We start from the raw sequence: 26,129 nt of genomic DNA on the forward strand, positions 1-26,129 counted from the left end.
TTCCATTTTATATAAGAGACACAATTTTGCTATGCCATTTTATTCAGTGGGGCTTGAGCACCCATGGACTTTGTTATCTGCAGGGGATCCTGGAACCAAACCCCAGCGGATAATAAGGGCCCACTGTACTATCATTTGCCTCAATCTAGATACCACACTTCTGTTGATGCAAACAAGAATTCCTTTGGCTTTCTTAGCTGAGGCATCACACTGACGGTCTTCTAAGACTCCTAGATCCCTTTCACATGAAATTCCTAAGCAACCAGTCAGCTGCCAAGAATAAAACGCTGAGATTTTACTATTGAAATCAAAGGTGTTTTCACGTTTCTGAACTTTGACTGCCAGTAAGTCTTTGGGGGTGAGGGTTTGACTCAACCACACGATTGGACCTGAAGGACCGCCAACTACCTCTTGGCAATGCTGCTTTGCAAAGTTTATGACAAATGGTCAAGAATTCTGGAAGTCCAAACCATCTGTCGCAAGTGGGGAAATCTCTCCCAAAATAAAGGAGATATCTGCGCAAAGCAGAAGGAGAAAGAGGATTCAGGCTGCCAATGTGGTGTTGCACTAGGAAGTTGGGAGGCAAGGGTTCAAATCTTGCCTCGGCCATGAAAACCCAGTGGGTGACCCTGGGCAAGGCACACTCTCTCAGTCTCAGAGAATAGCCATGGCAAAGAACCCCCGCCCCCCGAAGAAAGATGCCAAGGAAGCCCCCTGATAAGTTGGAAACGACTTCAAAGCACTTGGTCTAAAATTGGATGGAACCACAATAGAGGTGCAAAGAGGCCCCTGGCCATGTGCTGAATCCGAGGGAGGGGTGAACAACCTCTGCCTGACATCTGAAGTGCCTTCATCCATTTCAGCTTCCAGATCAGACCAGCCGTTTAAGAGCCCCAGCGGCTCTGGCCGGCCGGAATCCCTCTTTGGGAACTGAGCTGACAATGGGAAATGCCCTCACAGCAGCAATTCCATTTCAAGCCCACGCTGCTGCCACACTGCAGAATCAGTGTAGCCTGACACCGCTTTAACTGCCACGGCTCCATCCTATGGAAATCCTGGGATGCCCAGTTTGCTGTGGCACCAAAGCCATCTCACAAAAACTACACATCTCAGGCTTTCTGTAGCGCTGAGCCACGGTGCTTGAAGCAGCGTCAAACTGCATTCATTTCCACAGTGTAGCTACAGCCCACGTTTCCAGTGTAGGTTTAACTTTGGGTGCGTCTGCACTGTAGAAATAATGCAGCTTGACAGTGCCGTGGCTCCATCTGATAGAAATCTTGGGATGTGCAGTAGTTTGCTGTGGCACCAGAACTCTCTGAGAGAGAAGGCTAAAATATCATAGAAAACGGAAACTCCCAGGATTCCATAGGATGGAGGCTCAGCTGCTACGAAACTGATCTAATAATGGGATGTCGTGTGATGTAGACACAGCGTTAAGGAGTGCTCTGCTTTAAAGTCTGGAGGAAGGATGTTTTGCTAATTCCGCAAATCCTGATAAATGGCAAGGGACTCGCATCTTGTGCCCCTGATGGACACAGAGAAAGAGAGTTTCCCATGTTCTCTGCCTCAGATCAGCCCATCCTAGCCAATAGCCTGATCCAGGAGAAAAGCAGGCTAGAAATAACATAAACACATAAAAATAAAAATCAGGTGGTTTGTTTTGGAGAATCCATGGAGAAGGAGGGGGAACTGATTTTATCAATACAATAAAATAAATGTTACGGTCTTATCCTATAAGACCAGATATCCACATCGTGGTCATAGTGGCCTCATGAAATTAGACTTTAGGAAAGCTCCTCCTGCCTAATTATCTCTTTCAGTCTCAAAGGTGCTGTGAGACACTGACTTTACAGAGTAACAAGGGCATATATCTTTGAGTCAACCATGACAGCACAGCAGAACCCTGAGGTCATTTGAACTCACAATGGGAGTTCAGCTACATGGCTCAAAAGGTTCCAGAATGCATCCAGTTGGGCACTAGGGCTTTGAGAACCGAACATGGCTGGATATAGTCTAGTTCTCCTGCTGTTTCTGCCGTTGTTGGTCTTCAGCCTGAGAGGTCAAGAAGCCCCCACTGTAGAAGAAGAATCATTCTGTCTACAGATCTGCCATGGGGCCCTCGAGTCTTTTTGTGGATGTGGATTTTGGTGTTCGTGAATGTGGGTGGCTAAGCAATGGGGGAGCAGAAGACAGCAGAGGCCAGCCAGCAGCAGGAGGTTGTGGCAGGAGTGGGAAGCTTCAAAAGCCATTCCTCCAGACCTCAGGAAGACCAGCAGCCAAGCCAGAAGCCAGCCCTTCCTCTTCCCCAAACTTCAGCAGGGGCACAGAATGCAGCAGAAGCCAGGCAGGAGCAGGAGAGAGTGGCAAGAATGGTAAGCTTTAAAAAGCCACTCCTCCAGCCCTCAGGAAGACCAGCAGCCAAGCCAGAAGCAAGCCTTCCCTCTTCCCCCAACTTCACCAGGGGCACAGAAGGCAGCAGAGGCCAGGCAACAGCAGGAGGGCATGGCAGGAGTGGTAAGCTTCAAAAGCCACTCCTCCAGCCGTCAGGAAGCCAAGCATCCAAGCCAGAAGCAAGCCTTCCCTCTTCCCCCAACACCACCAGGGGCAAAGAAGGCAGCAAAGGGCAGGCAGCAGCAGGAGGTTGTGGCAGCAGTGGTAAGCTTCAAAAGCGACTCCTCCAGTCCCCAGGAAGACCAGCAGCCAAGCCAGAAGCAAGCCTTCCGTCTTCCTCCAACTCCACCAGGGGCACAGAAGGCAGCAGAGGCCAGGCAGAAGCAGGAGGGCATGGCAGGAGTGCTAAGCTTTAAAAGCCACTCCTCCAGCCCTCAATAAGACAAGCAGCCAAGCCAGAAGCAAGCCTTCCCTCTTCTCGAAACTCCACCAGGGGCACAAAAGGCAGCACTGGCCAGGCAGCAGAAGGAGAGCATGGCAGCAGTGGTAAGCTTCAAAAGCCACTCCTCCAGTCCTCAGGAAGACCAGCAGCCAAGCCAGAAGCAAGCCTTCCCTCTTCCCCAAACTTCAGCAGGGGCACAGAATGCAGCAGAAGCCAGGCAGGAGCAGGAGAGAGTGGCAAGAATGGTAAGCTTTAAAAAGCCACTCCTCCAGCCCTCAGGAAGACCAGCAGCCAAGCCAGAAGCAAGCCTTCCCTCTTCCCCCAACTTCACCAGGGGCACAGAAGGCAGCAGAGGCCAGGCAACAGCAGGAGGGCATGGCAGGAGTGGTAAGCTTCAAAAGCCACTCCTCCAGCCGTCAGGAAGCCAAGCATCCAAGCCAGAAGCAAGCCTTCCCTCTTCCCCCAACACCACCAGGGGCAAAGAAGGCAGCAAAGGGCAGGCAGCAGCAGGAGGTTGTGGCAGCAGTGGTAAGCTTCAAAAGCGACTCCTCCAGTCCCCAGGAAGACCAGCAGCCAAGCCAGAAGCAAGCCTTCCGTCTTCCTCCAACTCCACCAGGGGCACAGAAGGCAGCAGAGGCCAGGCAGAAGCAGGAGGGCATGGCAGGAGTGCTAAGCTTTAAAAGCCACTCCTCCAGCCCTCAATAAGACAAGCAGCCAAGCCAGAAGCAAGCCTTCCCTCTTCTCGAAACTCCACCAGGGGCACAAAAGGCAGCACTGGCCAGGCAGCAGAAGGAGAGCATGGCAGCAGTGGTAAGCTTCAAAAGCCACTCCTCCAGTCCTCAGGAAGACCAGCAGCCAAGCCAGAAGCAAGCCTTCCGTCTTCCCCCAACTCCACCAGGGGCACAGAAGGCAGCAGAGGCCAGGCAGAAGCAGGAGGGCATGGCAGGAGTGGTAAGCTTTAAAAGCCACTCCTCCAGCCCTCAGGAAGCCAAGCAGCCAAGCCAGAAGCAAGCCTTCCCTCTTCCCCGAACTCCACCAGGGACACAGAAGGCAGCAGAGGCCAGGCAGCAGCAGCAGAGCGTGGCAAGAGTGGCAAGCTTTAAAAGCCACTCCTCCAGCCCTCAGGAAGACCAGCAGCCAAGGAGGAAGCTAGCCTTCCATCTTCCCACAACTCCACCAGGAGCACAGAAGGCAGCAGAGGCCAGGCAGCAGCAGGAGGTTGTGGCAGGAGTTGGAAGCTTCAAAAGCCATTCCTCCAGACCTCAGGAAGACCAGCAGCCAAGCCAGAAGCAAGCCTTCCCTCTTCCACCAACTCCACAAGGGACAAAGAAGGCAGCAGAAGCCAGGCAGAAGCAGGAGGGGGTGGGAGGAGTTGTAAGCATCAAAGTCCAGTCCTCCAGCACTAAGAAAGACCAGCAGCCAAGCCAGAAGCAAGCCTTCCCTCTTCCACCAACTCCACAAGGGACAAAGAAGGCAGCAGAGGCCAGGCAGGAGCAGGAGGGCATGGCAGCAGTGGTAAGCTTCAAATGCCATTCCTCCAGCCCTCAGGAAGCCAAGCAGCCAAGCCAGAAGCAAGCCTTCCCTCTTTGCCCAACTCCATCAGGGGCACCGAAGGCAGCAGAGGCCAGGCAGCAGCAGGAGGGCACGGCAGTAGTGGTAAGCTTCAAAAGTCATTCCTCCAGTCCTCTGGAAGCCAAGCAGCCAAGCCAGAAGCAAGCCTTCCCTCTTCACCCAATTCCACCAGGGGCACAGAAGGCAGCAGAGGCAAGACAGCATTAGGAGGGCATGGCAGCAGTGGTAAGCTTCAAATGCCATTCCTCCAGCCCTCAGGAAGCCAAGCAGCCAAGCCAGAAGCAAGCCTTCCCTCTTTGCCCAATTCCACCAGGGGCACAGAAGGCAGCAGAGGCCAGGCAGCAGCAGGAGGGCACGGCAGTAGTGGTAAGCTTCAAAAGTCATTCCTCCAGTCCTCTGGAAGCCAAGCAGCCAAGCCAGAAGCAAGCCTTCCCTCTTTGCTCAACTCCACCAGGGGCACAGATGGCAGCAGAGGCCAGGCAGCAGCAGGAGGGCACGCAGCAGTGGTAAGCTTCAAAAGTCATTCCTCCAGCCCTCAGGAAGCCAAGCAGCCAAGCCAGAAGCAAGCCTTCCCTCTTTGCCCAACTCCACCAGGGGCACAGATGGCAGCAGAGGCCAGGCAGCAGCAGGAGGGCACGGCAGCAGTGGTAAGCTTCAAAAGTCATTCCTCAAGCCCTCAGGAAGCCAAGCAGCCAAGCCAGAAGCAAGCCTTCCCTCTTTGCCCAACTCCACCAGGGGCACAGAAGGCAGCAGAGGCCAGGCAGCAGCAGGAGGGCACGGCAGCAGTGGTAAGCTTCAAAAGTCATTCCTCCAGTCCTCTGGAAGCCAAGCAGCCAAGCCAGAAGCAAGCCTTCCCTCTTCCCGCAACTCCACCAGGGGCACAGATGGCAGCAGAGGCCAGGCAGCAGCAGGAGGGCGAGGCAGGCTTGGCAAGCTTCAAAAGCCATTCCTCCAGGCCTCAGGAAGAGCAGCACCCAAGCCAGAAGCAAGCCTTCCCTCTTCCCCCAACTCCACTAGGGGCACAGAAGGCAGCAGGCAGCAGCAGGAGGTTATGGCAGCAGTGGTAAGCTTCAAAAGCCATTCCTCCAGCCCTCAGGAAGACCAGCAGCCAAGTCAGAAGGAAGCCCTCCCTCTTCCCCCAACTCCACCTGGGACACAGAAGGCAGCAGAGGCCAGGCAGCAGCAGGAAAGCGAGGCAGGAGTGGCAAGCTTTTAAAGCCACTGCTCCAGCCCTCAGGACGACCAGCAGCCAAGGCAGAAGCAAGCCTTCCCTCTTCCCCCAACTCCACCAGGGGCAAAGAAGGCAACAGAGGACAGGCAGAAGCAGGAGGGCATGGCAGGAGTGGGAAACTTCAAAAGCCATTCCTCCAGCCCTCAGGAAGCCAAGCAGCAAAGCCAGAAGCAAGCCTTCCCTCTTCCCCCAACTCCACCAGGGGAAAAGAAGGCAACAGAGGCCAGGCAGCAGCAGGAGGGCATGGCAGCAGTGGTAAGCTTCAAAAGCCACTCCTCCAAAACTCAGGGAGACCAGCAACCAAGCCAGAAGCAAGCCTTCCGTCTTCCCCCAATTCCTTCAGGGGCACAGAAGGCAGCAGAGGCCAAGCAGCAGCAGGAGAGCATGGCAGGAGTGGTAAGCTTCAAAAGCCACTCCTCCAGCCCTCAGGAAGACCAGCCGCCAAGCTAGAAGCAAGCCTTCCTTCTTTGACCAACTCCACCAGGGGCACAGAAGGCAGCAGAGGCCAGGCAGAAGAAGGAGGTTGTGGCAGGAGTGGGAAGCTTCAAAAGCCATTCCTCCAGACCTCATGAAGACCAGCATCCAAACCGGAAGCAAGCCTTCCCTCTTCCACCAACTCCACCAGGGACAAAGAAGGCAACAGAGGCCAGGCAGAAGCAGAAGGGGTGGGAGGAGTTGTAAGCTTCAAAAGCCACTGCTCCAGCCCTCAGGAAGACCAGCAGCCAAGCCAGAATCAAGCCTTCCCTCTTCTCCAACCTCCACCAGGGGCAAAGAAGGTAGCAGAGGCCAGGCAGCAGCCGGAGGGCATGGCAGCAGTGGTAAGCTTCAAAAGCCGTTCCTTCAGCCCTCAGGAAGACCAGCAGCCGAGCCAGAATCAAGCCTTCCCTCTTTCCCCAACTCCACCAGGGGTCCAGAAGGCAGCAGAGGCCAGGCAGCAGCAGGAGAGCATGGCAAGAGTGGCAAGCTTTACAAGCCACTCCTCTAGCCCTCAGGGAGACCAGCAGCCAAGCCAGAAGCAAGTCTTCCCTCTTTCCCCAACTCCACCAGGGGTCCAGAAGGCAGCAGAGGCCTGGCAGCAGCAGGAGAGCGTGGCAAGAGTGGCAAGCTTTACAAGCCACTCCTCTAGCCCTCAGGGAGACCAGCAGCCGAGCCAGAAGCAAGCCTTCCCTCTTCCCCCAACTCCACCAGGGGCACAGAAGGCAGCAGAGGCCAGGCAGCAGCAGGAGGCAGGAGTGGCAAGCTTCAAAAGCCACTCCTCCAGCCCTTACGAAGACCAGCAGCCAAGCCAGAATAAAGCCTTCCTTCTTTCGCCGACTCCACCAGGGGCACAGAAGGCAGCAGAGGCCAGGCAGCAGCAGGAGGGTGTGGCAGGAAAAGGATGCCATTATGCCTTTCCAAGCTGTGCCACTCGGACGTTGGGTGTGGACATTTCTCCATTTGGGGCTGTACAACCCCACCGGTTCCACCCAAGCTTAAAATGTGCCATCCAGGTTGAGCTGCCTTTGCCGGGTTCAAGTGACGGGACACAGATCTGCACCAATGGGGAAGACTAGGGGAACACTAGCACCCAAAAACGGGTCTGGATTGAACTCTGGGACTTCAACTCTCAGAGGCCAGCCGGGTGCTTTGAGCTCTGGCTGGATTCAAACCTCGGCTTAAGCAAAGAAGGAAGTAGCGAAGAGGAGGAAGAGGTGGAAGGAAGGAAGGAAGAGAGAACTATATTTCACAGCAGCCGCTGCCCACTATGCCCTTCCATCCCGCCACTGCTGGTCTGTTGGCTGGGCTCCCCTAAGCGACAACCAACTGACCAGCAGTGGCAGGATTGAAGGGCATGGTGGGCAGGGGCTGCTGGGAAATATAGTTCTCTCTTCTTTCCTTCCTTCCTTCCACCCCTTCCTCCTCTTTCCTCTCCCACTTTCCTCTCCCTCCTTCCTGTACCTCTTTCCTCTCCCTCCTTCCGCTACCTCTTTCCTGTCCCTCTTTCCTTCCCTTCATCTCCTTCCTCCTCTTTCCTCTTTTTTTACTCCCTCCCTCTCTCCTTTCTATGCTCCTTCTTTACTCTCTTCCTTCCTTCCTTCCTTCCTTCCCTCCCTCTCTTCTTTCTTTCTTTCTTTCTTTGCTTCCTCCCTCCCTTTCCTCCTCTCTTCTTTCTTCCCTCCTTTCCCTTCTGTTTCTACCTCATTCCCTCCTTCCCTCTTTTCTTTTTTCTACTTCCTGCCTTTCTGCTCCCTCTCTCTTTCCCTCCCTCCCTTCCTTTTGTCCTTTTTTCCTTCCCTCCCTCCCTCCCTCTTTCTTTCTTTCTTTCCTCCTTCCTTCCTTTCTACCTCTTTTTTTCTTCCTCCCTCCCTTCCTCCCACTCCTTACCTTCCCTCCTCTTACTTCACTCCCTCTTTCCCTTATTCCTCCCCCCTTCCCTTTTTCCTTTCTTTCTTTTGTTCCTTCCTTTCTTTTCCCCTTCCTTCCTTCTATCACTTCCTCCCTCCCTTCTCTGTTTCCTTTCTTTCTTTCATGCCTTCCTTCCTTCTTTCTTTTTTTCCTTCTTCATTCCTTCCTTTTCTTTCCCTCCTTCCATTTTTCTTTATTTCTTTCATTCCCTCTGTCCTTCCTTCCTTCCTTCTTTTTTCCCCTCCTTTCCTACATCCCTTTCCTTCCCTCCTTCCCAATTCCCCTCCTTCCTTCCCTCCTTCCCCCTTCCCCTCTTTCCTTCCTTTCTTCCCCTTCCCCTCCTTCCTTCCCTTCTTCCCCTTCCCCTCTCGATCCCTCCCTTCCCATGAGAGAGGAGGGCTCCCAATAATCCAGAAGGCAGCAGAGGCCAGGTAGCAGCAGGAGGGCATGGCAGGAGTGGTAAGCTTTAAAAGCCACTCCTGCAGCCCTCTGGATGACCAGCAGCCAAGCCAAAAACAAGGTTTCCATCTTCACCAGGGACACAGAAGGGAGCAGAGGCCAGGTAGCAGCAGGAGGGTGTGGCAGCAGTGGTAAGCTTCAAAAGGCACTCCTCCAGTCCCCAGGAAGACCAGCAGACAAGCCAGTAGCAAGCCTTCCTTCTTCCCCCAACTCCACCAGGGGCACAGAAGGCAACGGAGGCCAGGCAGCAGCAGGAGGGCATGGCAGCAGTGGTAAGCTTCAAAAGCCACTCCTCCAGCCCTCAGGAAGACCAGCAGGCAAGCCAGGAGCAAGCCTTCCCTCTTCACCCAACTCCACCTGGGGCACAGAAGGCAGCAGAGGCAAGACAGCATTAGGAGGGCATGGCAGGAGTGGGAAGCTTCAAAAGCTATTCCTCCAGCCCTCAGGAAGACCAGCAGCCAAACCAGAAGCAAGCCTTCCCTCTTTCCCCAACTCCACCAGGGGCACAGAAGGCAGCAGAGGCCAGGCAGCGGCAGGAGGGCGTGGCAGGAGAAGGATGCCATCATACCTTTCCAAGCTGTGCCACTCAGACGTTGGGTGTGGACATTTCCCCATTTGGGGCAGGACAATCCCACCGGTTCCACCCAGGCTTAAAATGTGCCATCCAGGTCGAGCTGCCTTTGCCGGGCTCAAGTGACGGGACGCAGCTCTGCACCAATGGGGAAGACGAGGGGAGCACTAACACCCCAACCCCGGTCTGGATTGAACTCTGGGGCTTCAACTCTCAGAGTCCAGCCAGGTGCTTTGAGCTCTGGCTGGATTCAAACCTCGGCTTAACCAAAGTAGGAAGTAACCAAGAGGAGGAAGGGGTGGAAGGAAGGAAGGAAGAGAGAACTATATCTCCCAGCAGCCCCTGCCCACTATGCCCTTCCATCCTGCCACTGCTGGTCAGTTGGCTGGCGCTTAGGGGAGCCCAGCCAACTGACCAGCAGTGGCAGGTTGGAAGGGCATGGTGGGCAGGGGCTGCCGAGGGATATAGTTCTCTCTTCTTTCCTTCCTTCCTTCCACCCCTTCCTCCTCTTTCCTCTCCCTCTTTCCTCTCCCTCCTTCCTTTTCCTCTTTCCTCTCTCTCTTTCCTCTCCCTCTTTCCTTTTCCTCTTTCCTCTCCCTCTTTCCTCTCCCTCTTCCCTTCCCTTCATCTCCTTCCTCCTCTTTCCTCTTCTTTCTTCTCTTTTCTCTCCTTCCTCTTCCTTCCTCTTCTTCCTCCTCTTGCTTTCCTTCCTCCTCTTTCCTCTTCTCCTTCATCATCTTCTTCCTTTCTTTCTTTTTTAAAAATATATTCATTATTAAATTTTTAAATAGATATAATATATAAAATTTAAACACACACATACAATTCATTTTCTTTCATAACAAACCACAGAGAAATCTAATTATATGTCTAAACCATATCAACTCTTCCTTCTTTTTACTTGAGATCTCCTGCCTTCTAGTATTAAATGAGGTCTCCAGACATTATTAAGGGTGAAATATATTACTTACTATCTAAAAGTAAACATACTCCATTTTCAAGAAGTATCTACAATCGCATAAATGTTTGTAAAGTCCATCTATCTGGTTGCTTTAAAGTATACTAACTATTTTACAAATATTTTTATCACTCCAGTCCAAAAGTAAAGTCTTTTCCTCATTCTGTTTTTAAAATTTTTATCAAAGGCTCCCATTGCTTTTCAGACGTATTCATTGAATTCTTCTTTAATAAATGTCTTAATTCATCAGTTTCTATAACATCATACAATTTTATCAACCAGTCCTTTACATTAGGTATTGTCTTCATTTTCCATTTCTGAGTATAAACCATTCTGCCAGCTGAAATCATATAAAATAGTAGTTTCCCATATTTTTTTTCTAATTTATCATCTGAGATAATATTAAATAAATATATTTTGGGGTCCTTTTCTATCTTCTAATATAATTTGTACTGACTTATGTATTTCATTCCAGTATTTTTTTTTGTTTCAACACATTCCCAGCACATACCGTGTTTTTTTCTCACATTTCCAACAAATTTTCGTTGTGTTTTTCAACATTTTTGCCTTTTAAAGGGGCTATACCAATGTTAATGTATCTTAACAATATTTGTTTTTGTAATTAACACTTAAAGTATACTTTAATCTCTTCGCTCCTGTTTTCTCCCACTGATCAAAATCTATATTTTGTCCCAAATTTTGCACCCATTTCACCATCTGGGTTTTGACTTGTTCATTCTCTAATTCAATTTTTAATAACATTTTATAAAAAATGTTGATTCTATGATTATCTTCTTATTGAACCATTTTTTTCCTATTCCATATCCGCTTTGCCAATTGCTAAAGTCTTAACATCCATTATAAACCTTTCCCTAATCTGTCTATAAGTAAACCAGGTACAGCTAAGACCTTATAATATCAATTGCTTTGTGACTTTATTTGTATGTCTTTTGCCTTTTTGATCAATCAGATCTTCATACCTTACCCATTTTTCTTGGCTTAGCTGGACACAGTTACAAAACACTTCCTTTATGGATGCCCATTTCGGAAGGACTGAACAACATTTAGGTTTAATATTCAACCAATACTCTTAATCCCTTCTTAGAATTTAATTTAGTATAAAATAGATATCCATACCATCCAAAACGAAGTTCTAGTCCCTTCCTTCCTTCCTACCTCCCTCCCTCCTTCGTTTCCTCCTTTTTTACTCCCTCCCTCCCTCTCTCCTTTCTTTTCTCCTTCTTTCCTTCCTTCCTTCTTCCTTCCATGCTTTCCTTCCTTCTTTCTTTATTTCCTTCTTCCTTCCTTCCTTCCTTTTCATTCCCTCCTTCCGTTTTTCTGTCTTTCTTTCATTCCCTCTGTCCTTCCCTCCTTCCCCCTTCCCCTCCTTCCTTCACTCCTTCCCCGATACCTCCTTCCTTCACTCCTTCCCCCATACCTCCTTCCTTCCCTTCTTCCCCTTTTCCCCCTTTCCCCTTCCCCTCTCCCTCCCTCTCTTCCCATGAAAGAGGAGGGCTCCCAATAATACAGAACTAGACTCTGGGAGCCAGAGCCAGAGGATGATGATGGGTCTCTGCTGGAGCATGAGACTGGCATGGCCCTTCTGCTGCTCCCATCCTCTTCTCTATCCAGGAGGCAGCTCCAGTCTCAGGGGGAAATCTCCTTTTTCCCTTCCTTCCTTCCTTCCGTCCGTCCATCCGCCCGCCCGCCCGCCCGCCCGCCTGCCTGCCTGCCTGCCATCTGCAGCAGAGAATGGGAGGATGATGATGAACCAGCTCCCTGTTGATGAGCCCAGCAGCAGGCCAAAGAGGCAAAACCAGCAGCAGAGAGTCCAAAAAGGCTGGCAAAAGACAGTTCTAGTATGGTTATTTTATAATAAAAAATGGTTATGTTAAATAGTAATTTATGTGTTCATGCACTTTGCTTTGTTTTTTCTTCAGACCTTCTGACCTCCCAATTTCTCAGCTGCTTTTAATAATGTACCAGTTTCTCTTTCCCTTTTCCCCTTCATCCTCAGCTTCCTTCCATTGCAAACTCTCCAATTATCCCAGTTAATCCTTTCCCTTCCCACTATCTTGAATTATCTGTATTCCTGCATGGCCGAAGAGGGTTGGCTTATAATACCCTTAGTAGTAACTTTCAGCTCTAGGATCCTATGTATTCCTGCACGGCCAAAGAGGGTTGGCCTATATGACCCATAGTAGTAACTTTCAGCTCTAGGATCCTATGCATTCCTGCACGGCCTAAGAGGTTCAGCCTATATGCCCCTTAGTAGTAACTTCCAGGTCTAGGATCCTATGTATTCCTGCATGGCCGAAGTGGGTTGGCCTATATGGCCCTTAGTAGTAACTTCCAGCTCTCAGATCCTATGTATTCCTGCACGGCCGAAAAGGGCCGCCCTATAGGACCCTTAGGGGCCGTATGTTGTGCAGGCCTGATATAGACATCCGATTTGCCACAACTGCACTGATGGGTCTAATTAACTACTACTGCTGATGTGCCAAATTTTTAATTTTTATAAGCACAGTCATTCATCGCCAAAAACACAAATGGATGGATATTACCATCAGTGAAGACTTTTAAAGGACATGTTTATTTACTCGTTTTCGTCTTTGTTTACCACCCTTTCTGTTACAGAAACAGACTGGTCTGTTAAAATGGAGTTCCAGTTGTTGTTGTTGTTGTTGTTGTTGTTGTTGTTGTTGTTAGGGGTCCTTCCCTTACGTTAGGGATCTCTTCCGGACCCCTGAGTAAGAGAAAAAGTGTGTGTGCTGAAACCCCATTGAAAATAATGGGGCGTGAGCTCACGGTGTGGTGCGGTGCACGTGCCATGAGCCCACACGCCATCGCTTTCCCCCACGCGGCGCTGTATAGGCCTATCCCTGGTTTTCCACTCCACCAAATACATCCAAAGGAAAGCCTGGGAAAGCTCATGCTGCCAACTGCTTTCTTTCAGTCAGTCTCAAACGGTGCCACAAGATCTCCATCCATATGACTCACAGGGGTAGTAAATTCAAACAAAAAATCCACCGAACAGTCATGCAGAGTTTCATCCCAGGTCTGTTCAGGTCCGTTTGGATCAATTATTCACACTAATTGTGATGTGGAGCTTTAGAAAAAAAACTCAAGAGGGAAAGCCAATATTGATTATCTGGATAAAGAAGGGGTTTTGGTAGCCCCAGCCCAACTTAATCTAGTGTGTTCAGGATGCGAGTGAACAATGGAGATTCAACTCAGATTCCTCCTGGATTATTTTCACAGTGTGAATAGCTCCCGAGTTTTTTTTTAAAAGATCCGCATCATCGGTAGTGTGAATAATCTTTTTTTCTAACAGCCTTGTTAACCAGAGGTTGGATGGCCATCAGTCGGGAGTGCTTTGTTCATGTCTTCCTGCATGGCAGAGGGTTGGACTAGATGTAATAATGGCCCTTGAGGTCTCTTCCAGCTCTATGCTTCTATGAGATTTGTTCAGAAAAGGTTTGCCATGGCCCTGCCCCGAGGCTGAGAGAGTGTGACTTGTCTAAGGTCACCCATTGAATCCAAGGCCAAGCGGGGAACTGAACCCTGGTCTCCAGAGTCATAGGCCAACACTCAAACCACTATGGCACTCAAGAAGCATGTAGAGAAAGCAGGGCTGACTTCCCACTCTGCAGGCGTGCTTGCCTTCAACTGACTGGGACTGGCATCGAAGTATTAGGATGGTGCGGCTCAGCTGCAAGCTTTGTTTTACTTCTCCTGGGAACAGGCACCTGGAGAGTTCAGAAATAGTGGTTTCTACACACCTGCCTACCAAAATAATTACTTTATTTATGTGTCACCTTGCATTATGTGTATGTATGTATTATTATTATTATTATTATTATTATTATTATTACTGTGGGTCCTTGTTACCTGCTGGGGTTTGGTTCCAGGATCCCCTATGGATAGCAAAATCTGTGGATCCTCAAGTCCCATTAAATACAATGGCATACTGAAATGGTGTCCCTTATATAAAATGGCAAAATGGACATTTGCTATTTGGAATTTATATTTTTGGACTATTTTCAATCCATGAATACTTGAATCTGTGGATTAAAAAAATCTGTGGATATCGAGGGCTGACCGTATTAGTGTTTTTAGCTTGCATTTTGCATTTTGAAGGCCCTACATTTCACGGTGCCTGTCCTCCTTTCTGTTTAGAATATCTGGTCACTTGGGTACCATGGCCTTCCTAACAGATTTCTTCTCATGTATTAAGTACTTGTGATCAGATGTTAGGATTTTGATCTCATAAAACATCCAAGGCCGCTGTGATCCTCAGGGGAGGAACTACTCTGGATCCCACCACCTTCACACTTAATCAGAATGAGGGGCAGGGCCTTCTCTATGGCTGCTCCCAGTTTCTAAGAATATGGCTGCAATCTGGCATGGGACTTGGGTCTTTGTAATGGTACTTACATGTGTGGAGAACATAATTAAGTACTTTTGCAATATCCGTCTTCACCTCAATGGCTACTGTGACATTACAACATCGAGACAACCGCTGTGCAATAGTTGACGGTGGAGTGACTCATGCACCATGGACCCAATGTGCAACAGGCACTGATGGGCATTGAGGTAATCCTGATGGTCTTCCAGACGCCGGCTAGGCGGTGCCAGAATGTAAAAGGAATGCCTAATGTGGATTCTCAGTCTTGCTGCTATTTAATTACTGTCTTTTTGTAATCCTAAAATCATAGAGTTGGGGGAAACCGCAAGGACCATCCAATCTAACCCCATTCTGCCATGCAGGAAACCACTATCCAAGCCCTACCTGAGACAGATGGCCATCCAGCCTCTGTCTCAAGACCTCCAAAGAAGGAGACTACACCACTCTCCAAGGCAGCAGCATATTCCACTGTCAAACAGCTCTTACTGTCAGGAACTGCCTCCTAATGTTGAGTTAGAACCTCTTTTCCTGTAACTTGCATCCATTGTTCTGTATCCTGTTCTCTGGAGCAGCAGAAAACAAGCTTACTCCCTCCTCAATATGACATCCCTTCAAATATTTAAACAGGGCTATCATATCACCTCTTAATCGTCTCTTCTCCAGGCTAAACATCCCCAGCTCCCTAAGTCTTTCCTCATAGGGCTTCATGGTTTCAAGACCCTTCACCATTTTAGTCGCTGCCCTTTGGACACCGTTCCAGCTTCTCAACATGCTTTTTGAATTGTGGGGCCCAGACCTGGACACAGGATTATTCCAGATGAAGCCTGACGAAAGAAGAATACTGTCGGCCCTCCTTATCCATGGATTTTTATCCACAGATTTAAACAGCAAACCTTGATTTTCCATTTTATATAAGAGACACAATTTTGCTATGCCATTTTATTCAGTGGGGCTTGAGCACCCATGGACTTTGTTATCTGCAGGGGATCCTGGAACCAAACCCCAGCGGATAATAAGGGCCCACTGTACTATCATTTGCCTCAATCTAGATACCACACTTCTGTTGATGCAAACAAGAATTCCTTTGGCTTTCTTAGCTGAGGCATCACACTGACGGTCTTCTAAGACTCCTAGATCCCTTTCACATGAAATTCCTAAGCAACCAGTCAGCTGCCAAGAATAAAACGCTGAGATTTTACTATTGAAATCAAAGGTGTTTTCACGTTTCTGAACTTTGACTGCCAGTAAGTCTTTGGGGGTGAGGGTTTGACTCAACCACACGATTGGACCTGAAGGACCGCCAACTACCTCTTGGCAATGCTGCTTTGCAAAGTTTATGACAAATGGTCAAGAATTCTGGAAGTCCAAACCATCTGTCGCAAGTGGGGAAATCTCTCCCAAAATAAAGGAGATATCTGCGCAAAGCAGAAGGAGAAAGAGGATTCAGGCTGCCAATGTGGTGTTGCACTAGGAAGTTGGGAGGCAAGGGTTCAAATCTTGCCTCGGCCATGAAAACCCAGTGGGTGACCCTGGGCAAGGCACACTCTCTCAGTCTCAGAGAATAGCCATGGCAAAGAACCCCCGCCCCCCGAAGAAAGATGCCAAGGAAGCCCCCTGATAAGTTGGAAACGACTTCAAAGCACTTGGTCTAAAATTGGATGGAACCACAATAGAGGTGCAAAGAGGCCCCTGGCCATGTGCTGAATCCGAGGGAGGGGTGAACAACCTCTGCCTGACATCTGAAGTGCCTTCATCCATTTCAGCTTCCAGATCAGACCAGCCGTTTAAGAGCCCCAGCGGCTCTGGCCGGCCGGAATCCCTCTTTGGGAACTGAGCTGACAATGGGAAATGCCCTCACAGCAGCAATTCCATTTCAAGCCCACGCTGCTGCCACACTGCAGAATCAGTGTAGCCTGACACCGCTTTAACTGCCACGGCTCCATCCTATGGAAATCCTGGGATGCCCAGTTTGCTGTGGCACCAAAGCCATCTCACAAAAACTACACATCTCAGGCTTTCTGTAGCGCTGAGCCACGGTGCTTGAAGCAGCGTCAAACTGCATTCATTTCCACAGTGTAGCTACAGCCCACGTTTCCAGTGTAGGTTTAACTTTGGGTGCGTCTGCACTGTAGAAATAATGCAGCTTGACAGTGCCGTGGCTCCATCTGATAGAAATCTTGGGATGTGCAGTAGTTTGCTGTGGCACCAGAACTCTCTGAGAGAGAAGGCTAAAATATCATAGAAAACGGAAACTCCCAGGATTCCATAGGATGGAGGCTCAGCTGCTACGAAACTGATCTAATAATGGGATGTCGTGTGATGTAGACACAGCGTTAAGGAGTGCTCTGCTTTAAAGTCTGGAGGAAGGATGTTTTGCTAATTCCGCAAATCCTGATAAATGGCAAGGGACTCGCATCTTGTGCCCCTGATGGACACAGAGAAAGAGAGTTTCCCATGTTCTCTGCCTCAGATCAGCCCATCCTAGCCAATAGCCTGATCCAGGAGAAAAGCAGGCTAGAAATAACATAAACACATAAAAATAAAAATCAGGTGGTTTGTTTTGGAGAATCCATGGAGAAGGAGGGGGAACTGATTTTATCAATACAATAAAATAAATGTTACGGTCTTATCCTATAAGACCAGATATCCACATCGTGGTCATAGTGGCCTCATGAAATTAGACTTTAGGAAAGCTCCTCCTGCCTAATTATCTCTTTCAGTCTCAAAGGTGCTGTGAGACACTGACTTTACAGAGTAACAAGGGCATATATCTTTGAGTCAACCATGACAGCACAGCAGAACCCTGAGGTCATTTGAACTCACAATGGGAGTTCAGCTACATGGCTCAAAAGGTTCCAGAATGCATCCAGTTGGGCACTAGGGCTTTGAGAACCGAATATGGCTGGATATAGTCTACTTCTCCTGCTGTTTCTGCCGTTGTTGGTCTTCAGCCTGAGAGGTCAAGAAGCCCCCACTGTAGAAGAAGAATCATTCTGTCTACAGATCTGCCATGGGGCCCTCGAGTCTTTTTGTGGATGTGGATTTTGGTGTTCGTGAATGTGGGTGGCTAAGCAATGGGGGAGCAGAAGACAGCAGAGGCCAGCCAGCAGCAGGAGGTTGTGGCAGGAGTGGGAAGCTTCAAAAGCCATTCCTCCAGACCTCAGGAAGACCAGCAGCCAAGCCAGAAGCAAGCCTTCCCTCTTCCCCAAACTTCAGCAGGGACACAGAATGCAGCAGAAGCCAGGCAGGAGCAGGAGAGAGTGGCAAGAATGGTAAGCTTTAAAAAGCCACTCCTCCAGCCCTCAGGAAGACCAGCAGCCAAGCCAGAAGCAAGCCTTCCCTCTTCCCCCAACTTCACCAGGGGCACAGAAGGCAGCAGAGGCCAGGCAACAGCAGGAGGGCATGGCAGGAGTGGTAAGCTTCAAAAGCCACTCCTCCAGCCGTCAGGAAGCCAAGCATCCAAGCCAGAAGCAAGCCTTCCCTCTTCCCCCAACACCACCAGGGGCAAAGAAGGCAGCAAAGGGCAGGCAGCAGCAGGAGGTTGTGGCAGCAGTGGTAAGCTTCAAAAGCGACTCCTCCAGTCCCCAGGAAGACCAGCAGCCAAGCCAGAAGCAAGCCTTCCGTCTTCCTCCAACTCCACCAGGGGCACAGAAGGCAGCAGAGGCCAGGCAGAAGCAGGAGGGCATGGCAGGAGTGCTAAGCTTTAAAAGCCACTCCTCCAGCCCTCAATAAGACAAGCAGCCAAGCCAGAAGCAAGCCTTCCCTCTTCTCCAAACTCCACCAGGGGCACAAAAGGCAGCACTGGCCAGGCAGCAGAAGGAGAGCACAGCAGCAGTGGTAAGCTTCAAAAGCCACTCCTCCAGTCCTCAGGAAGACCAGCAGCCAAGCCAGAAGCAAGCCTTCCCTCTTCCCCAAACTTCAGCAGGGGCACAGAAGGCAGCAGAGGCCAGGCAACAGCAGGAGGGCATGGCAGCAGTGGTAAGCTTTAAAAGCCACTCCTCCAGCCCTCAGGAAGACCAGCAGCCAAGCCAGAAGCAAGCCTTCCCTCTTCCCCCAACTTCACCAGGGGCACAGAAGGCAGCAGAGGCCAGGCAACAGCAGGAGGGCATGGCAGGAGTGGTAAGCTTCAAAAGCCACTCCTCCAGCCGTCAGGAAGCCAAGCATCCAAGCCAGAAGCAAGCCTTCCCTCTTCCCCCAACACCACCAGGGGCAAAGAAGGCAGCAAAGGGCAGGCAGCAGCAGGAGGTTTTGGCAGCAGTGGTAAGCTTCAAAAGTGACTCCTCCAGTCCTCAGGAAGACCAGCAGCCAAGCCAGAAGCAAGCCTTCCGTCTTCCTCCAACTCCACCAGGGGCACAGAAGGCAGCAGAGGCCAGGCAGAAGCAGGAGGGCATGGCAGGAGTGGTAAGCTTTAAAAGCCACTCCTCCAGCCCTCAATAAGACAAGTAGCCAAGCCAGAAGCAAGCCTTCCCTCTTCTCCAAACTCCACTAGGGGCACAAAAGGCAGCACTGGCCAGGCAGCAGAAGGAGGGCATGGCAGCAGTGGTAAGCTTCAAAAGCCACTCCTCCAGTCCTCAGGAAGACCAGCAGCCAAGCCAGAAGCAAGCCTTCCGTCTTCCCCCAACTCCACCAGGGGCACAGAAGGCAGCAGAGGCCAGGCAGAAGCAGGAGGGCATGGCAGGAGTGGTAAGCTTTAAAAGCCACTCCTCCAGCCCTCAGGAAGCGAAGCAGCCAAGCCAGAAGCAAGCCTTCCCTCTTCCCCGAACTCCACCAGGGACACAGAAGGCAGCAGAGGCCAGGCAGCAGCAGCAGAGCGTGGCAAGAGTGGCAAGCTTTAAAAGCCACTCCTCCAGCCCTCAGGAAGACCAGCAGCCAAGGAAGAAGCTAGCCTTCCGTCTTCCCACAACTCCACCAGGAGCACAGAAGGCAGCAGAGGCCAGGCAGCAGCAGGAGGTTGTGGCAGGAGTTGGAAGCTTCAAAAGCCATTCCTCCAGACCTCAGGAAGACCAGCAGCCAAGCCAGAAGCAAGCCTTCCCTCTTCCCCAAACTCCACAAGGGACAAAGAAGGCAGCAGAAGCCAAGCAGAAGCAGCACGGGGTGGGAGGAGTTGTAAGCTTCAAAAGCCACTCCTCCAGCACTCAGGAAGAGGAGCAGCCAAGCCAGAAGGAAGCCTTCCCTCTTCCCCCAACTCCACCAGGGGCAAAGAAGGCAACAGAGGCCAGGCAGAAGCAGGAGGGCACGGCAGGAGTGGGAAACTTCAAAAGCCATTCCTCCAGCCCTCAGGAAGACCAGCAGCCAAGCCAGAAGCAAGCCTTCCCTCCTCCCCCAACTCCACCAGGGGCAAAGAAGGCAACAGAGGCCAGGCAGAAGCAGGAGGGCACGGCAGCAGTGGTAAGCTTCAAAAGCCATTCCTCCGGCCCTCAGGAAGCCAAGCAGCCAAGCCAGAAGCAAGCCTTCCGTCTTCCCCCAACTCCAACAGGGGCACATAAGGCAGAAGAGGCCAGGCAGCAGCCGGAGGGCGAGGCAGGAGTGGCAAGCTTCAAAAGCCATTCCTCCAGCCCTGAGGAAGACCAGCAGCCAAGCCAGAAGCAAGCCTTCCCTCTTACCCCAACTCCACCAGGGGTACAGAAGGCAGCAGAGGCCAGGCAGCAGCAGGAGGGCATGGCAGGAGTGGCAAGCTTCAAAAGCCATTCCTCCAGGCCTCAGGAAGAGCAGCACCCAAGCCAGAAGCAAGCCTTCCCTCTTCCCCCAACTCCACTAGGGGCACAGAAGGCAGCAGAAGCCAGGCAGCAGCAGGAGGGTATGGCAGCAGTGGTAAGCTTCAAAAGCCATTCCTCCAGCCCTCAGGAAGACCAGCAGCCAAGTCAGAAAGAAGCCTTCCCTCTTCTCCCAACTCCACCTGGGACACAGAAGGCAACAGAGGCCAGGCAGCAGCAGAAGAGCGAGGCAGGAGTGGCAAGCTTTAAAAGCCACTGCTCCAGCCCTCAGGACGACCAGCAGCCAAGGCAGAAGCAAGCCTTCCGTCTTCCCCCAACTCCACCAGGGGCAAAGAAGGCAACAGAAGACAGGCAGAAGCAGGAGGGCACGGCAGGAGTGGGAAACTTCAAAAGCCATTCCTCCAGCCCTCAGGAAGACCAGAAGCAAGCCTTCCCTCTTCCCCCAACTCCACCAGGGGTAAAGAAGGCAACAGAGGCCAGGCAGAAGCAGGAGGGCACGGCAGTAGTGGTAAGCTTCAAAAGCCATTCCTCCGGCCCTCAGGAAGCCAAGCAGCCAAGCCAGAAGCAAGCCTTCCCTCTTCCCCCAACTCCACCAGGGGCAAAGAAGGCAACAGAGGCCAGGCAGAAGCAGGAGGGCACGGCAGGAGTGGGAAGCTTCAAAAGCCATTCCTCCAGACCTCATGAAGACCAGCATCCAAACCGGAAGCAAGCCTTCCCTCTTCCACCAACTCCACCAGGGACAAAGAAGGCAGAAGAAGCCAGGCAGAAGAAGGAGGGGTGGGAGGATTTGTAAGCTTCAAAAGCCACTTCTCCAGCCCTCAGGAAGACCAGCAGCCAAGCCAGAAGCAAGCCTTCTGTCTTCCACCAACTCCACCAGGGGCAAAGAAGGCAACAGAGGCCAGGCAGAAGCAGAAGGGGTGGGAGGAGTTGTAAGGTTCAAAGGCCACTGCTCCAGCCCTCAGGAAGACCAGCAGCCAAGTCAGAATCAAGCCTTCCCTCTTCTCCAACCTCCACCAGGGGCAAAGAAGGTAGCAGAGGCCAGGCAGCAGCCGGAGGGCATGGCAGCAGTGGTAAGCTTCAAAAGCCATTCCTTCAGCCCTCAGGAAGACCAGAAGCCGAGCCAGAATCAAGCCTTCCCTCTTCCCCCAACTCCACCAGGGGCACAGAAGGTAGCAGAGGCCAGGCAGCAGCCGGAGGGCATGGCAGCAGTGGTAAGCTTCAAAAGCCATTCCTTCAGCCCTCAGGAAGACCAGAAGCCGAGCCAGAAGCAAGCCTTCCGTCTTCCCCCAACTCCACCAGGGGCACAGAAGGCAGCAGAGGCCAGGCAGCAGCAGGAGAGCGTGGCAAGAGTGGCAAGCTTTACAAGCCACTCCTCCAACACTCAGGGAGACCAGCAACCAAGCCAGAAGCAAGCCTTCCGTCTTCCCCCAATTCCTTCAGGAGCATAGAAGGCAGCAGAGGCCAGGCAGCAGGAGGGCACGGCAGCAGTGGTAAGCTTCAAAAGCCATTCCTCCAGCCTACAGGAAGCTAAGCAGCCAAGCCAGAAGCAAGCCTTCCTTCTTTGACCAACTCCACCAGGGGCACAGACGGCAGCAGAGGCCAGGCAGAAGAAGGAGGTTGTGGCAGGAGTGGGTAGCTTCAAAAGCCATTCCTCCACACCTCATGAAGACCAGCAACCAAACCGCAAGCACGCCTTCCCTCTTCCACCAAGCAGGAGGGTATTTGTTGACAGCGGGCCTAGGCGGTATCTCATTCACAGGGCTGCCATGAGTCAAGGCTGACCTAAGGGCAGTTAACAACAACATAGTGGCAGCAGAGATGGAAAAGAAAGCTATCTCTAGGATGAAACAGACAGCCTGAAGGGGGTGGCATGACACCACCCCTGAGAGAGCTGGATTGGGGCCACGGCAACCACATACTGCCGCCCCAGTCCAGCCGGCAGCCCTAGTCCAGCCAGCTTCCACCCCAAACAGGAGCTGAAAAAGTCTGCTCCCATTTGGGGCAGAAAAAAGCCACCCCTTCTCCTCTAAAGCCAGCTTTTTGCCAGCTCTGGGCCAAGTAAAGTCTGAACTACATGCCCCTGAGTCACCCAGAAGCAGCCAGCATGTAATCACCGGCATGGTTTCTGGGCGACTGGGTGTGTGTGTGTCATGTCTAAATGCCACACCCCCAAGCTGGCTAGAAGCCAGACTTTCAAGGCCGCCTGTCTCTGCCCTCTGTCATCAGAGAAAGATTTTCTTCTAGCTCCTAAGCATCTTGGGAACTGATAAAGCATCTTTCTGTTCTGATAAGCATGGCTTTTGCTGTTGTTGCTGGGCCTACAACCATTTTCCTCATCCAATTGTGGTGCTTCCTGTGAATTACATGGGCCAACAGGCTTGTAGTGTCTATACAGTTCTACCAGAATAAGAAGAAAATGAGTATCAGTCAGTCCTATGCAAAATGTGTTTAAGAGGTTTATAAGTTATTAATTAGACGGCTTTAATAGGCCCACCCCCAAATCTTCCACACAATCATTTTAAGCTTGTCTGAAGCGACCCATAAGTTGCTTCTGTGGCATTATTTCCCCCCAAACTTGTCCTCCTTACTGACTACATCATCTATTGAACTGATACTATAATGATATCTTGATGTGGTGAAGTCAAAAAGCCAACATGGAGTAGGGGTGGTGGAAATCATTGCACTCAGAATGTTGGAGAGAGACCTGAACAGTCAAAACTTTCTTTACTGTTTGCATGTGCTACTTAGGCAAATGGGGGATGCTAATCAACTAGGCAGCACTCAGAAAAATTAATTGTCTGGACTACTCCCAGCATCCCCAGCTACCCTGCCTACTCTCCAAACTCTGATAATATGAGATCACAGAAGAAGATGGAATAGGATTAGTAATTGGTATTTGTGCAGTACCGGATCCAGCATGAAGAAATCCACCCCTTCTCCTGTGGAAAGGGCCACCAGCGTAGCACTGCCATACAAAGCATAGCCCGCAGCGACGATGGTGCGTCCTGGTTGCAAGGCATCTTTTTCAGAAGGCTCATCTTCTGATGTCTTAGGGAAGAAGAAAAAAGAAAAGAAGGAATAGTAAACACAAATGCAAATAGGAAATTCTCTTAATCCCAGAAGTAGAGATTTCATCTTTCTGGCAACAGAGACTTGCCGAATATTTGTACACATACCTGATATAATGAGGTGAAGCTTGGGGGCATATTTGGCAAGAATTTAACTCCAAACAACAAATTAACACAATAATTTTTTTAACATGGTCATGGCCTGAATCCTGTTGTTATTCATATTAGAGATAACTCACTGAATCAGTGGAATTTACAAGGTTTACCAAACTATGAGTATTTCAATAGGTCTACTCTACCTGGGACTAACAATTGGCTTTAAGTCAAGGGTGTCACAATGTAATCTTTAGAATAGCTACCTACTTGTTAAAATGTCCACTTTTGCCCAGTTTCATGAACATTATTCTCACATTTTTCAAGATATACAGTACAAACAAGCCACATGGAAACCTTGTCCAAAAGCCCATTATTTCACAGAAGTAATTCCCACTTAGTGGAGATAGTTTCATCTGAGAAAATTAGCTGTATTGCTTATATGGCTGACATTCCTAGAAGCAGAACATCTCCCAGATTTTCATATATTTGCAAATACTTCCCGGAGACAAACTTTGCTGTGTATTGATATTAACTGGAAGGAATCGATACTAAGAGAATGCAGTCTTTTGTGAAATGCACATTCTATGCTTTGAAGATCTCCTCATTCTTGGGAGATTGAATCAATAAGACATTTAAGTTCTAAGCTGGACTCTTGGTGAGTCATCTTCAAGACTGCATAATTGGAAGGAAGATAGTAAGGGTATGTCAGTGACAAGAGAATAAAATAAAAACAAAAGATAAAGAAAAGCTATCTGCTATACCCTATAAAATGGAGAAATACAAATAAATTGTATTTTTAAACATGAGAAAGCAAAGTATGGACACTTCCCCTAATTTTTGCTTATTTTTGTGTAGGGTGCAAGCTGAAGATACTCCAGGAGATGAGCTAAAAATTGTGGCCCCACACAGTGCCTGTTTCTGCTGTATCCTATAGCTTCTGGTTACACTAAAACACCTACATTACTATTTTAATGAACTGATTAATTCATTTTTACTCTGCTTTTCAGCTGAAAATAATGTTCAGCACAGCTTACAATGATGAAATACAATTGGCCCTCCACAGCTTTTCCAGATTTGATTATTTGTGGTTTTGATTAATATGTTCCCTCTAGGAATCTCTACACCCTCCAGCACAACTGGAAAATCTGGACATGAAGGGGATTTGCAACAGGGTCCTGCTTGTGCCTGTTGCAATGGAGATTGCTTATGAGAGTGCTGGGAACACCTGTCAGCTGCTTCCCTACTAACAGGGGAACAGATACCCTTCAGCCACAATGGCTGCTTCCCAATAAGTGGAGACTGGGGGAGGTTGGGCTGGAATTCACTGCATATCTCCATTAACCATAATAGTTATGCATTCATAACTGCCCAGTAGGATTTTGGCCATAACTAGCACCCAGCCCATCAAGCCATGCATCAGATCTACAAATGGAGATCATGTCATCAGCTTCTTTCTTTCAGTTAGTGTCAAAGGTACTACAAGTTCCCTTTGCGTATAGTTCTAAAAGGCTGTAAATGCACTTGAAGATGTAAGACACTTTTAAAACTATTTATTAATTTTCAAGAAATTATATGTTTTTTCTTTAAAGGAGCCTAGGTGGCACAGTAGTTAAATGCAGTATTGCAGCCAGTACTACAGCCATAAGGTCGTGAGTTTGATCCCAGGGGCTCCAAGATTGACTCATCCTTTCATAGGCCGGTAAAATGAGTACCCAGTTTGTTGGGGGCAATTAGTGTACAGACTGTAAACTGCTTAGAGGGTGCTCAGTTCACTGATAAGTGGTATAGAGATGTACATGCTATGGCTATTGCTATTCTTTCACATATCAACTCACCTTCTTGTAGATAGCAAATATAGTTCCTATTGAAGCTAAACAGTCTATATTGGAAGAGCCATCTAGTGGATCAAAACACACCACATATTTACCCTGAAAGAGAAGAAATGAAAGCAGTCTTCAATGACATGTTTATCAGGATGAAGCTGCATCATATGTAGTTTTAAAAAGCAAAATAAAAGTTTAGCCAACAAAATTTGTTTGGGGAACTATACATCAATGTAGGCACATGGTTCTATAAAATAAAGGTTGCTGAAATGTAGTAAATTGGCAGAAAATAGCCACATACATACAAGGGAACCAGTGTGGTATAGTGGTTTGAGTGCTCCTCTGGACAAATCTTGCCAAGAAAACTCCATGATAAGGTTGTCATAAGTTGGAAACAACCTGAAGGCATACAACACATGTGCACATATAATATACAAAGGCTCTGGTAGGGTTATCAAATCAGTTGAACAGGTGTATTGTATCTCCTCCTGAATGATACTAGCTCATTTCATGTCAAGAACATTTTTACTGTATTCAGAAATTAAGTGCTTTTCAATAAAATCATTTGCATAGGTCATACCACAGACATGCTGATATAAACCTTCATGCTCCATGTAGTCTTGTAAACTGTAGTTTTCTGAAAGATAGCTAACAACAAAACTACAATTCCCAGGACTCCTCAGACAAAATATGTTTTCGGCTAGTGCATAGCTATCCGTGGTGGTGGTGATGGTGGTGGTGTGTACCTTCAAGTTATTTCCAACTTATGGCAACCCCAAGGCAATCTTATGGGGGTTTCTTGGCAAGATTTGTTCAGAGGCTGTTTGCCATTGCTTTCCCCTGAGAATGAGAAAATGTGACTTACCCAAGTTCAACCAGTGGGTTTCATGGCTACTGGAACCATATGCAAAGGAATCAAACCCTGATCTCCGGAGTCATAGTGCAACACTCAAACCACTATGCTGCTCTGGTTCTCAAAGCTACCCTTAGATAAACCCAATGTACTTCTCT

The 26,129-nt window shown here is 49.6% G+C and overlaps 1 protein-coding gene across 1 annotated transcript in view; it reads right to left on the minus strand.

Annotated features, from left to right (window-relative positions):
• LOC149323669 (fructose-1,6-bisphosphatase isozyme 2) overlaps positions 1 to 26,129 on the minus strand; it is a 58,107-nt gene that overhangs the window by 24,209 nt on the left and 7,769 nt on the right. Inside the window, exons 3-4 of the mRNA XM_089490859.1 lie at positions 25,131 to 25,223; positions 23,039 to 23,179 (exon numbers count right to left, since the gene is read on the minus strand). Of these exons, the coding sequence (XP_089346985.1) occupies positions 23,039 to 23,179; positions 25,131 to 25,223 (234 nt within the window). The remainder of the gene's footprint in view (positions 1 to 23,038; positions 23,180 to 25,130; positions 25,224 to 26,129) is intronic.

The sequence above is a fragment of the Sceloporus occidentalis genome, unplaced genomic scaffold (genome assembly GCF_023333645.1).
Source record: "Sceloporus occidentalis isolate IW3139 unplaced genomic scaffold, rSceOcc1.0.p SCAF_1, whole genome shotgun sequence".
Taxonomy (NCBI): domain Eukaryota; kingdom Metazoa; phylum Chordata; class Lepidosauria; order Squamata; family Phrynosomatidae; genus Sceloporus; species Sceloporus occidentalis.